The sequence below is a fragment of the Epinephelus fuscoguttatus genome, linkage group LG2, assembly GCF_011397635.1.
Source record: "Epinephelus fuscoguttatus linkage group LG2, E.fuscoguttatus.final_Chr_v1".
Classification (NCBI taxonomy): Eukaryota; Metazoa; Chordata; class Actinopteri; order Perciformes; family Serranidae; genus Epinephelus; species Epinephelus fuscoguttatus.
Window position 1 is genome coordinate 4,910,260 of NC_064753.1, and position 13,774 is coordinate 4,924,033.

A 13,774-nucleotide genomic window follows, 5' to 3' on the forward strand; every position below is an offset into this window, starting at 1 on the left:
TTTACAGCACTTCCAAGGTGGGGGTATGTGGAGACCGAAGTGTATGTCATTTCATACCATTGGTACAGCTTGTGATTCATTATCTTTTGTTATAGAGTATGGTAAATGGTAAATGGACCTGCATTTGTATAGTGCCTTTCTAGTCATCCAACCACTCAAAGCACTTTTTTTTTTTTTTTAAAGATTTTTTTTTTGGCCATTTGGCCTTTAATGGACAGGACAGGTAAGCACGAAGGGAGGAGAGAGAGAGGGGATGACATGCAGCAAAGGGCCACAGGCTGGATTTGAACCCGGCCCGCTGCAGCAACAGCCTTGTTCATGGGGCGCCTGCTCTACCACTAAGCCACCAACGCCCCACTCGAAGCACTTTTTACACTACGAGTGACATTCACACACACATTCATACACTGGTGGCTGAGACTACCGTACAAGGTGCCACCTGCTACTCCGCACCACTGCATAGAAACCAGTTGATCTGAGGGCGCAGGGTATGTATGGCCCCTTAAACTGTACTTCATCTGTAATAGCTGTGTGAATTCAAACCAAGCAAATAGAAGAATGCAAGCAGACTTTTCCCACATGATTTGTAGCAAAGAAAATGAACTGTGTCATCACACCTTCAGCATCAGTCCCTGGAGTCATGTGCATACTGCTGTTACATGAGTTAAATCAAATCACTGTTTTGGTAGCAATATGTTCAGGAGCTTGTGACACCATGCTAGAAACAAACAGAAGAATACTTTCTTCGCTCTTATTGGGAAATAACATTTCTTTTAAATAAATAAAAGCAGCAAACCTGCTGGATATATTTGAATAAATCACAAACAGGTCCGGGTTCTGCTGGGTATGATTCTTGTTCTTTACTTGCACTCCATTACATACAGATGACAGTCATAACCAAAATTCTGTATATGACTTCTTTTTCTAGAGAGCCCACTGACTTTTGCAGCGCACCTGGACAATGCAGTAGAGTTGATCAAGGTGCTGAGGAATGGAGGAGCTCACCTGGACTTCAGAGCCAAAGACGGCATGACTGCTCTCCACAAAGCTGCACGCTCCAAAAACAACATCACACTCACGGTAAAGGAACATGATTCCTTCCATCCCGCTTTCCTTTGTTTTCCTTTCTTAACACCTTACATGCTGGAACTGCTACAATACCAGCCTGACAATTTCCACACCAAGCTTTGCAGTCTTTTTGCTACATAAGCAAAATACAGACCTGTCAGGATGAGATGATAAAGGGATTATGCTTCTGACTGCTCCAGTAAAGTAGAAGTTAAAGATGGGTGGAGGCGAGACTTGTGCTGTTAGTCCTGTTTCAGAAACTAAGACAAACTTTTATGAACATACAAGTTAATAACCGCAGTTCTCTTTTTTGTTTCACATTCAATTATTGTTTTAAACTTTTAACAGCTTTAATATTTTAATCAGCTGAACCTTGTCATTTGTGTCAGATTAAAGCACTTTGTGACATTTGTTTTATATAGAACTTCAGAGAGAAAGTTTATTGTTATGATAATGATGATAATGGTGATTATTACTAAAAATCTTATATTAAAGAAGGAATTTTTACCGTAATTTATAAATCTGGAAACTACAGATGTGATGAGCCACCTTGAACCTACCGTATATTTCCAAATAATCGCCCGGTGGCAAATAGCCACCGGGCACCAAATAGCTGCCGGGGGTTTGACCCCATTTTGCGTATTAATTGCGGTCCGATTAAACGCCCGGGCGATTATTATTATAACTGTTGGTTAAATGGCCCATTTGGTTGGTATTCGGATAACTGAGGCTTTACTGGTATAATGCAATAGCACCACCCAGCGGTGAAACCTGTGTACACGAAAAAAATGACCCACTCTAAACATTTAGAGATTTTTGTACATGAACTCACCCCTACATTATACAGTATTTGTGCGCTAAAAAACATACTGGACAGGAACTGTAACCAAATAACGGCCTGGTGCAGGTCGGTGGGAAAAAAAAAAAAAAAAAAAAAAGCCTTGAGCAAATAGCCGCCGGTTCTTCTAAACGCCTGGGATCAAAATCGATTTTGTGAAATAAATGCCCGGGCTACTAGATATATAGACCCTTTTAGGGCTGACATCAAAATGATGTCAGTTTGTTAGCTGGAGGCAAAACACGACTCACCACCACAGGGCTGTAGGCTACATAGGAGTCTTAAAATGTCGTCTCGTTGTGTTATTGGGAGTCAGAATAGTAGGAGTCATGGCTCGAAACTTAAATTTTAGCACATACCACCTGACACTGCCCGTCAACAAAAACAAAGACAACTATGGTTAAATGAGATAAGACAAAAGGACTGGATGAAGGCGATCATCAAAAATGCTCACACGTGCAGGGCACATTTCAGGTTAGGGGAAAAGTATTTACTGTTGTAGAGATGAATAATGTTGTGTGTATTAAGGGTTATCATGTCCACATAATCAGAAATTGGGGAGGTATTAAAGTGCAACTTGCAGGTTAAATTTTTAAAAAAATATATACATAACCTTGTCTGAAAATTACCATATGAGAAGTTAATTCAGAATTTATTATGGTTTACACGACATAAGGGCACTTTGGCTCTTTTTAGCTCCTCTTCTAAAAACGCTTTTTTTTCAACATCACCTGATACTACGTCACAAGAGGGACTCTGCGTCCTTGACCCTGCCTCTGTCCAATGCGCAGTAGTAGGTGGTAGTGAGTCTGAACGGTAGTAAAGTTGTGAATTAGTATTTTTTCGGTTGTTAACAGTGCATTTCACCATTTGTGATTAAGCTGAATTATTGTGTTTGTGCAGGTTGCGCAAACTCGAGTCTGTCAGGACATGGAGTCCACTGTTTTCTGGACAGAAAAAGGAGTGGAGTTAGTTTTCGTGCCTGGGTGCGTTTTGTGCAGATGAAGAGGCGCGATTTCACGGCTTCATCTGTGACCAAAAACGCGGTTGTGTGCAGCGCTCATTTTGGACAGGAGGATTATGTTCTTGGCGGAGCCCGCCCGCCCTCACATACTAGTGGTATGTGCGGGACTGCGAACCTCACGCCGCCCGCTCTTGTCTGAAAAACAGAGGCCTCCCTCTCCATGGAGCCCGCCCACCCTTGCACATACGTCCAAGGCTCGAGTCTCCCTTTCGTGACATAGCATCCGCGGAGAGGGAGGCCTCCGTGTTTGAGACGGGACCGGGCAGCGTGAGGGTTGTACTTCCCAGCCTAGAGCGTGCAATAGAAATCCGATTGACGCCCCCGCAGCGCAACGCTTTTTGTGTGTGTTGGGGGTGGCACTTGACTCGCATCAGTGACACCACCGCCATATGACGCCGCTGGTGTGTTTTGGCCTTTAGTTATCTAATACTGGCAGAACTATCGGTAGCTTTCTTATAACCTAATACGTGATGGCAAACTTAATGTTGTGATGTGAACACTGCGTTAGACATCGTTAGCTGTCGTTAGCTAATGCTGGTCACTCACCAAGACACCTGCCCAGTTCTCCACTGGTTCTCCTCACACCACAGCTCTATTTCTCTCCTGTGGCCGTTATTTCTCCTAACCCTGATCTGTTCCTGGTCTCTTGGACGCCTAGCAGGCTCATAATTATAAGCCTGTGGGCCGTCATATGTATATGAATACACATTTTCAACCTCTTCAGTCTCAAAACTAGTACTGGGATCCATGTTTATTAATGATACACTCAATCGAACTCGGCCGGACTCCCTTACGCTACGTCACTTCCAGTTAGTGGGTTTTTAGATGCGGAAGCAAAATTCTCTCACAAAAATTACCCCAAAAGTTACTGTAGTGTGTAAATGTTTTTGTTTTTTGTTTTAATCGAGTTTCTACATCATTTTCCTACACATTTATTCACCATGGTCTCCAACCTGCAAGTTGGGCTTTAAGAGGAATGTTGGATTTCTCTGTAACGCTAGCTTTTTAGTGCATTAGCTAACATTAGCTCGATAGTAGGGTTGTCACGAAACTAAAATTTCAAACTCGATATCGATACCCAGGAAAATATTCAATACTCGATACCATTTTTGAGACAGCAGCAAAAAATTAAGAGACATGTCATTTTTTAAATAAAGATCAGAACAGTAACATCAATGATAACAACAAAAAAATCCCCCCAAAATAAATAACAACCAGAAACAAGATCTGTCCATACAAATGTATTTATCTACAGCCCTGTTTATTTTCTGTGCTTCTGGTGAATGCTCTCATATTTTCGTTGCTGATCAAATAGAGTTGGTAGTTTAGGCTCAGGATGCTCCTGTTTCTACCTCACTATGTGATCAGAGAACCAGGGGTTACGGGAGAAACCAAACGTTTTTTCAGCTTCAATCTGTGACTTTGCAGTTAACATAACTTTTCAGACACACATAATTGTGTTGTCCTGATAAACTAACATTGTCTATTAATGTTACAGACGGGCATGGCTGATAAAGTTTTCTGCTTAGCTCCCACATTAACATTAGAAGTTATATTTTAGTTTGATGCTGACACCAGCTGCTCAGCTGCTAGTGAGGGGAGGGGCTGTACCTGCCGCCTGCAGCGCGCTGTGTTCACTTCAATAAATATTTCCAAAGAACGCTTTTTCCTTTATCATTTTTGACCAAAAGTGGCTGCTCTGATCCTCCTGCAGCCGCGCTGGCCATATTACAGCAACAGAAATGTGTGCGTGCATGCACAGCGATGACAACAAGCCGGGTTGCAGCGAGGGCTCTGTGCCTGCCAGACGCTGCTTGCACAGCACGTGTCCACGCGCACCCGACAGGCGCTGAGGTGGCGTGCACTGTTAGTATTGATACTTTTGTAGATTAGTATTGTATCCGGATACAGCTTTTGAGTATCAATACTTTTCAGAGTATCGATACTTTTGACAACCCTACTCTATAGCAAAACAAACTGGAGGAAACCGTTATAGTGTCATCCGTCCCACCTTCAGCAATCTTGTCAAATCATCCATCCACTGTATGAGAGCATACAGGTCAGCCAGTCTGGTCCCGTTAGTTAGTGGATACTTATTCAAGTAACACTAGTGGTCCTGGAGAGTGAGTAACCTGACAACGTGTGTTTGTAAATTCAGTCTGACACTCTACACTAAAATGAGAGCCCTGTTGGTCAAAGAAACGCAGCTTCATATTTCTATATGAATTAACGAGCAGTTAAGTTTATCACACATTCACTCTGCTCGGTGCTCTGCTGCTCTGTCTCCACAGACAGAGTGCAGTGCTCTGGATAACCGAACACTACATTCAGACAGTGCTCTGAATTTACGAACAGTACAGTTTGCTCCAGAATGCGCTCCGGCACTTGGATGAATCTGAATGCACTACTTGTATCATCTCCTAACATTGTCTAAAACAAGCCAAAAGAACTCGCTAGCTAGCACTAGCTAATGTCTGTGGAGAATTGTTTTTATCCAGCTAAGCCCCGCCCACCAAAAAACATCACACTGTTTACTAACAGTAAAAGGGTCTATACCCCTTCTCCCCCCTCAGACACTACTGGAGTTGGGAGCTTCACCAGACTACAAGGACAGCCGTGGTCTGACTCCTCTGTATCACAGCGTGGTCGTGGGAGGAGACCCGGGCTGCTGCGAGCTCCTGCTGAACCACCATGCCTCAGTCTGCTGCCAGGACGAGAATGGCTGGCATGAAGTTCATCAGGTAAACACACAAACACACACACACACACACACACACACACACACACACACACACACACACACACATTACTAGATTAATCAAGTGCCCACACACGAGCACAGAGAGATTTCTGTCTGTTGGGTTGTTTGGGACAGCTGGTATTGGGAAAGTATTACTAAAGCACACACAGACTCACACAGCCTTCCCTGGCTGTGGGCGACTGTCTTGGCAGCTGTTATCCGTTGAAGTAGATAAAGCCCTTTAAGGAGAGCCACCCTGCAGCAGTGACAAACTAGAGTGTATGTGCGTGCATCCCTGTGTTCAGGCCATCAGCTTTATCAGATTGCTTGTATCTCTCTTCCTGTCGAGCTGCAAAAAAAAAAAAATCTCTGCCTTCCCCCATCTGTCCTGTTTCAGACACGATAACAATCAGCTGTCAGGCAGGACAGTGAACAACAGAATGGCTGTTGCTAGTTCAGAGTTCAAGGTTGTGTTTATTCATTTCTAAAATCCTGGAATTCGCATTACATCCTTCCCATCCTACACAACATAGAAAAGAAATTCACACTGCCAAAGAATCGAGGAATACTAAGATCCACAACATCATTAATAATGTTTTGTTTTTCTGTTAAATCCCAGTCCTCTGTTATTCCAGTCAGCCCTCTAGCTCTTTGGGATAAAATCAGTTTGACTTATTTTCCTATCATATCTAAGGATTCTGCATATTATAGACCGAAAACACATCCTTTCATTTACATAATTTATTTTAACAAGTGCTGAAAGGACGGAGTATTATTCAACAACAATTTAGATAATATTTTAATATTTTAAGTCATTTATCAGCAACATGACAAAGACTCCACAGCCGTGCAAGAGGCTCTGAAGGATAGTGCTGCTTTGAGCTAAGTGCTAATGTCAGCATGCTAATGTGCTAACATTTGGGGCTGCTGTGGCCCAGGAGGTAGAGATTGTCTACCATTTGGATGGTGGGTGGTTTAATCCCTGTCCCTTGGAGTCAACCTTGTGTGGCAGCCTTGGCAAGCAGTGTGAGAAGGTGACTAGTGCTTGTGTTACAAAGTGCTTGGAGTGGCTGCTAAGACTAGAAAAGTGCTCTGTAAATGCAGTCCATTCGTCATGCTATAATGTTCACCATCCTAGTTTAGCGTGTTAGCATGCTAACATTTTCTAATTGGTACTAAACACAAAGTACAGTAGGGATGGGCCAGTATACAATGTTTTAGACCAGTTTGATATCAAGAACTGGACCGGACCAGTATACTGAATTTCACACACTTGACTCAGCAGTTGCTTCCAAGTGGAACATAATAACACCATGCCCTAATAGCAAACGACCCGGAGCCCTCTGTCTGCACTGAAAACATTACTTTTTAAAACAGAGTACATATGTTTTGTATTGTGATTTTTACTGGAAATTATAGCCTAGCTTGTTATAAGCATGGTCATTTATCTTACCAGAAACTTGCAGCTCCCTGGCAAACTCCCTTTAGCCAGCTAACACCTATGTTTTGGGGTTTTTTGTAGTAAAATAAAATGGCATGGTGTAGATTTTGGTGCAGTTTTAGTTATCTTGAGAGACTCATTCTTCCCTGTCTTCTCTTGTCACCTCAAAAAACACATGAGCATTTTAATAAAGAAACAAAGCATCCTGGCTCTTTCCCCCCTATCTCTTCTGAAATTTGATATCTGTTATTTTTTTTTATTTTAATTTGATATACTTTATTGCTCAGCTTGTCCCCCCTCCCTGCTATGCTTTAGTGCTCAGCTCACAGCCTATCAGACACTAGTGGCTCCTTTAATCTGTTTATAAACAAACATAATATTACGTTCGCCACTTTGTCATATAATTCTTATGACTAATGCAATACAAGTTGGATTTAGTGCCCTGACACTGTCAGCACAGGTTGCTTATACAGGCTCATATTTAAAGTACTCGCACAGTCGACCGGACCAGCAAAATTGAAAATCGACCCAACTCTAAAGTACAGGCTGATGGGAATGTATTAGTTTTATCATCTGATGACCGTTTAGCTTTCTATCAGCTTTTTTTTTTTTAATTTATCAGCATTCATATGCAGATATCTGTTCATGGAGATAAGCCGAAATGTTGTCTGTACCTCTCAAGTTGCTAATCAAACTATAAACAATAAGGAGCATACAGAAGAGGAAGTATTGGCCTGGATATCTGCAGGCTACACCAGATCTCTGAAAATACTGGCTGTTGCCCCAAGAGGTTATATTACCGGTGGACGATAGCTGATAGGTTACAAGATCGTAAGTTCATTAACCATGTATTGGACAAATTAAATTCTTGATCTGATTATGAAGCTAGATGTCAAGGTGTGCACCAGATTTAATGATAGTTAATTTTATACTTTATACATTTCACTCAGAACTACAAATTTTCTTTCGTCAAGGAATCACAAGGTCATATCACCAGAAATCCATGAATGTGTGTGTCAGTCCATGTGGTAGATACTGAAATATTTCCCTGAAAAAGTGAAATTAGGGAACTACTGATGGCGCAAGAGGAAGATTCAGGGGATGACCAATGTCTACAGGATACTATAAGATAAGATAAGATACACATTTATTGATCCCACAATTGAGAAATTCCAGTGTTACAGCAGTCAAGGGGAAAGAGTCAGATTAAAGATTTCAAAATTTAAAAACTTAAAAAACTAGGCATGCAAAAAAGTACAACAAATTCAAGAAACAGTAATAAATAATAGTAATAATAATAATAATAATAATAATAATAATAATGAGTAGGGATGTCCCGATCCAGCTTTTTCACTTCCGCTCCAATACCGATATTACAGCCTTGAGTTTGGCCAATACCAATCCCAATCCGATCAAAGCGCGTATTATACATATTCACTTATTTTGTTGTCAGTCATGTTAGAAAAGGTTTGATCAAGCGATATTACTCTAACAAGAACAACTACTTAATCAGGTTAGTTAGAATGATCCACAACAGCTGGTATGAGAAACTGACCTGTTTATTGTTAACAGGGTTAAATAAACAAACTTTAAACTTACATTACCATTAAACATTAACATTAAACATTAACATTAAATAAAAAATATAACTGGTTTGCTTTGGCTGCTTTGGCCCCCTAATAAATAAAAAATAGATTAAAACCACAAGACATTGTTGACATTTAACAAACAATGCAGCCTTTCCTTTTCAGTTATTTTAGTAGTGTCAGTGCCAGCCTGGTGCTGCTGTTTCCTGTGTGTCTCATAGACTGTATAAAATAAGGTGTGTCTGCATTCTGGCCTGGTGGATTGATAGTAAGTACTGGAGTGGATCACTGGAATGGACTGCTTGAATCGCGGCACACTGGGCTGGCCGGAAAACTCCATGAAACTCCATGAAAAACTGGATCGGAGTTCTGGATCGACATTTTTCCATGCAGTCCGATCCGATGCCGATGCACATTTTTTGCTAATATCGGCGGCCGATACCAATCCGAATTTCGGATCGGGACATCACTAATGATGAGCAGTGGATAAAAAGTGAGCAATGGATTAAAGTGAGCATATTTAGTGCAAAGTGAAAATTGTATGTGCAAATAAAACAACAACATGGGGGACAGTTATGCTTATTATGGTGTCCCTAAAGTGTCCATGGTGCAGTTTATTGTCAGCAGTGCTGGTTATGTAGTCTGACAGCAGCAGGCAGGAAGGACCTGCGATAGCATTCCTTCACACACTTTGGGTGAATCAGTCTATCGCTGAAGGAGCTCTCCAGAGCTTTTATCTCCTCCTGCAGGTGGTGGGAGTCGTTAGTCCTCCCACCACCTGCACAGAGTCCAGAGAGCATCCCAGGACAGAGCTGGCCTTCTTGATCAGCTTGTCCAGTCTCTTCCTGTCTGCAGCTGAGACGCTGCTACCCCAGCAGACCACTCCGTAAAAGATGGCTGATGCCACCACAGTATCAAAGAAGGTCTTCAGGAGCACCCCCTGCACTCCAAAAGACCTGAGCCACCTCAGCAGGTAGAGTCTGCTTTGGCTTTTCTTGTATAGTGCTGTTATGTGGTTAGTCCAGCCCAGTTTATTGTTAAGATGAACACCCAGGTACTTATAAGATGTCACCATCTCAATGTCCTTTCCCTGGATGTTCACCGGTGTTGGGGGGAGGAGTCTGCGCCTGCGGAAATCCACCATCAGCTCTTTGGTTTTCCCCTCGTTGATCTGAAGGTGGTTCCTCAGGCACCAGTCCACAAAGTCCTGGTTCAGTTCTCTGTACTCCCTGTCGTCTCCATCTGTGATGAGGCTGACTATGGCAGGGTCGTCGGTGCTTGTGGTGCTTCTCAAAGTCAAGGATGGTTCCTTATTAGTATGAGTCCTTCCAATTCAGGTCCTACAGAGGCTAGGCAGGATAAGACAAGACAAGACAAGACAAGACAAGATAAACTTTATTAATCCCACATGGGAAATTCACAAGACTCCCTCCTAGCCTTTGGTGATCATACATTGGAATAGGCTAGCAAGTGCCTAGTTGTGTGACACTGAAAATACCCTGTCTTCCGCTGAGGATACAGACCTGCATCGTTCTAAAGAAAGGACTCGGCCTCAGTAGAATTTGAAGGAGGTTTTAATGACGTAGCCTCCCTGAAATTCAGCCATTTAATGCCTGGTTCACACTGCTTGACATTTCTGTCCGTTCTGATAGTCACTATGTCACATTAGGCGATTATAAAATTGCGCCGTGACTTGGCAGACAGACATGACATACTACATGATGGTCCACACCAATCATCCCTGGTCATCTTTCGTGATGTGTGTGATGTCATCGGGTTATTCTTGTCCTATTTTTATTATTATTACTATTATTTGAGTCACTGTGTCTGTTCCTGTGTCAGCCGAAATGTTGTTATAGTAATATAAAAAAAAGGGCACCAGATGACAGAAGCTACATTTGAAGCACCGTATGCAAACATACAAGTCACTGAATCCTCCACAAGTTCCTGCAATTGTTTCACAATTAAAGCCTATTAAGAAAATGAAGGGATTCTCTCAACCAAAGTTATAATGGGCTTTTAATTTAAAACAGATTTTGAAATGACGGCGCAATGCATTAGCCTTATCAAGGCTAAAGAGGGAATAATAAATAATGGCCCAATGTTTACAATGTAGTCTGTTTCAGATGAAGCTCGTACTCTCTGCAGTTGTGTAAAAGCCCCACCACTTTTTTTTAAATTTCTTACTTTATGTCCATCTCCATTTAGAAGAAGTAACATTGTTTGCTAGCTCTATGCTAATGGCAGTAATTACCAGGTTGACAAAGTGCCTCTGTAGTTTCACGTCGTCATTTTTCCCTTTTTACTCTGTTGTAGTAACATCCCTGGAGGAAATATCATAAAGGCTGGGCTGTTGTTGTTGTACAGTTGTCTACAGCGGCAGATCGCTCTGTGTTTCTGTTAGTCAAAGTGACTGCTGTAAAGGGAGCAGTTGTGAACGACAAAAAGAAAATGAAACATGCTAGACTTTCTGTTTGAACATCGTAAGGTGTCCCAGACATGGTGTCGATGGTCGTCTACTATGATATACTACACGAGATGAAACGATGGATTTTAGCGTACAACACTTATTGACGTTCACGATCCGAGCCGACACGATATGTCGCTGCATTGGGCTTTAATCGGGCTGATACTATGTAGTGTGAACCAGGCATAAGGATCCTTCCTCAACTTTGAGAAGGACCATGAGTCTCTGAATATCATGAATGTCCCTGGCAGTCCATCCAATTGCTGTTGCGATATTTCAGTCCAGATCATAGTGGTGGAGCGGACAGGCATCCCTGGATCCAGAATTGTATTTGACACAACATTAATAAGAAAGTAAAACCAAAAAAATGTGCTTTAAAGCTTCTAAACCATTGCAGTTGAGTGGTATTAGTGTACAACTGAAATCAGATGACAATATTCAAAATGTGAGTAGATGTTAAGGAAAATAGTATCATCTCTGCCATTAGCCCCTCTACAAATAGACCAGTAAAAAGAGATCATGAAAGTCATGACAAATCCGGTGTTCCAGTGCATTTAGCATAATGTTTTGCCTGGCTGTGCAAATTCTAAATTATGTAACAAAATTCCATTCCGCTGCTCACTTGATGATGAAATACTTCTTACTGTAACCTGTTTTGGTTGATAAGCAGCTATTTGGGTTTTTGTCCTTTCCTCACAAACCTCTCAGTCTCTGAAATGAGCTACAGTGTAAATAGGCCATTTCAAAATAATCCCCCCCTCCTGCCAAACACCTAACTGGCATCTGTCACCATTAACCCAAACATTAATGCCATTTCCACAGAAAATTGGTTCATAAAAGCAATAGCTTTCTGCTTAGCTTCTGTTTTTGTCTGTCTTTTTACACTCTGTCTTGATGAATTCAATTGTGCAATCGTACATTTCTTTAAGCTATTTCTCTGCACATGCTCATCTATCCTCTCCATCATTTGACGACTGGGTTCAATCTGAGGGTACGGCTGCTTCTCATCTCCTTTGCAGCACACTGACATCTAGTGTTAAAGGCTAGTTACTGCAACTGCTGTCCAGCGGTGGTGTCACGGGCTTTTTTTTAACTACTTTGTGTGTGTGTGTGTGTGTGTGTGTGTGTGTGTGTGTGCAGGCTTGTCGTCATGGCCATGTGCAGCACCTGGAGCACCTGCTGTTCTATGGAGCAGACATGAGCGCTCAGAATGCCTCTGGAAACACTGCTCTACACATCTGTGCCCTATACAACCAGGTGAGTGGGGAGGGGGGACAAGTGTGTATGCCTTTCTGTACTTGATGAGTTGCGTTTGTGTGTGTGATGTGAATGAAAGCGCATACCACTACTGGACTGACCTGGTACTATTTTAAGTTAGTTAGTTAAGCCAGTGTCATCATTCCTGTCGTAAAAAGCAGGAGGAACGTAGAGCAACACGCTGTGCTGTATGTAGCTTATAAAGGAATATAAGGCACACATTACGAAGAAAAACTGAAATTCTTATGAGCAATAAAATATTCACTTATAGTGGGAGTGGGAGTAGTGGAAAACTTTCTTGAAAAGAAAAAGAAAAAGCAGTGAATTAGGTGGGATGGAAATCTCTGAGCAGATAGATAAAGGCCCTTTTAGGATTAAGGCAGAATTTGGTGATTTTGATACCTTAAGGTTTAATCTTTGACCTTTTCTGAGCTGTGTACGATTAACATTGAGCTTTTTAAAAAAAAAAAAAAAAAAAAAAAAAAATACATCTGATTTCTTTTTGTTTGGTTATCTTCTCAGTTATGTCCTATAAATTTATTTTTTTGAATTGCATTCCCATGTTTTTCAGTATTTTCAGCTCAAGGATTTGAATGTATATTGGTTTTGTATTGAATTTGATAAATCCCAGTTGCAGCTTGAACCTTATACATTACCAGGACTGGCACACCAGGGTCTGTTTGATTTCACTGTGCTTGAAGAAGAGACAATCTGAACACAAAATGTTGTACATTTCTAAATGTAATAAGGAAGAAATTTTAAAGGGAGCAGATCACAATATTGCCAGTTATTGCGGATACTAACATACACTGAATAAAAATTTAAATGCAGCACTTTTGTTTTTGCTCCCATTTCTCACAGGTTTAAGTTTTCTTGCACTCAATAGATATAGTTCTCTCGTATTTTGTTCACAAATTTGTTAATATCTCCTTTTTCAAGATAATCCATCCACCTGACAGGTGAGCCATATCTACATGCTAATTAAACAGCATCACTAGTACTCTAAAATGTGCAGTTTGATCACACAACACAATGCCACAGATGTCACAATTTTGAAGGAGTGTGCCATTTGCATGCTGACAGTAGAAGTGTCCACCAGAGCTGTTACCTGTGAACTGAATGATCAATTCACTACCATAAGACATCTCCAGTGCTGTTTCTGTGAAGCTGGCAGTACATCCAAGTGGCCTCACAACCGCAGACCACATGTAACAACACCAGCTCAGGACCTCGACATCCATGGTCTTCACCTGCAAGATCATCTGAGAGCAGCCGCCAAAACAGCTGTTGCAATAATTGGTTTGCACAACTGAAACACAACTTAAACCATTTTCAACCATTTCTGCAGAAAAC

At 41.5% G+C, this 13,774-nt stretch overlaps 1 protein-coding gene across 3 annotated transcripts in view; it reads left to right on the plus strand.

Moving 5' to 3' along the window:
• The window catches only part of LOC125904945 (SH3 and multiple ankyrin repeat domains protein 2-like), a 465,143-nt gene that overhangs the window by 213,522 nt on the left and 237,847 nt on the right, over positions 1 to 13,774 (plus strand). For all 3 annotated transcript variants that reach the window (XM_049602644.1, XM_049602655.1, XM_049602662.1), the window contains 3 exons: positions 929 to 1,080; positions 5,504 to 5,671; positions 12,305 to 12,421. In XM_049602644.1, the coding sequence (XP_049458601.1) occupies positions 929 to 1,080; positions 5,504 to 5,671; positions 12,305 to 12,421 (437 nt within the window). The remainder of the gene's footprint in view (positions 1 to 928; positions 1,081 to 5,503; positions 5,672 to 12,304; positions 12,422 to 13,774) is intronic.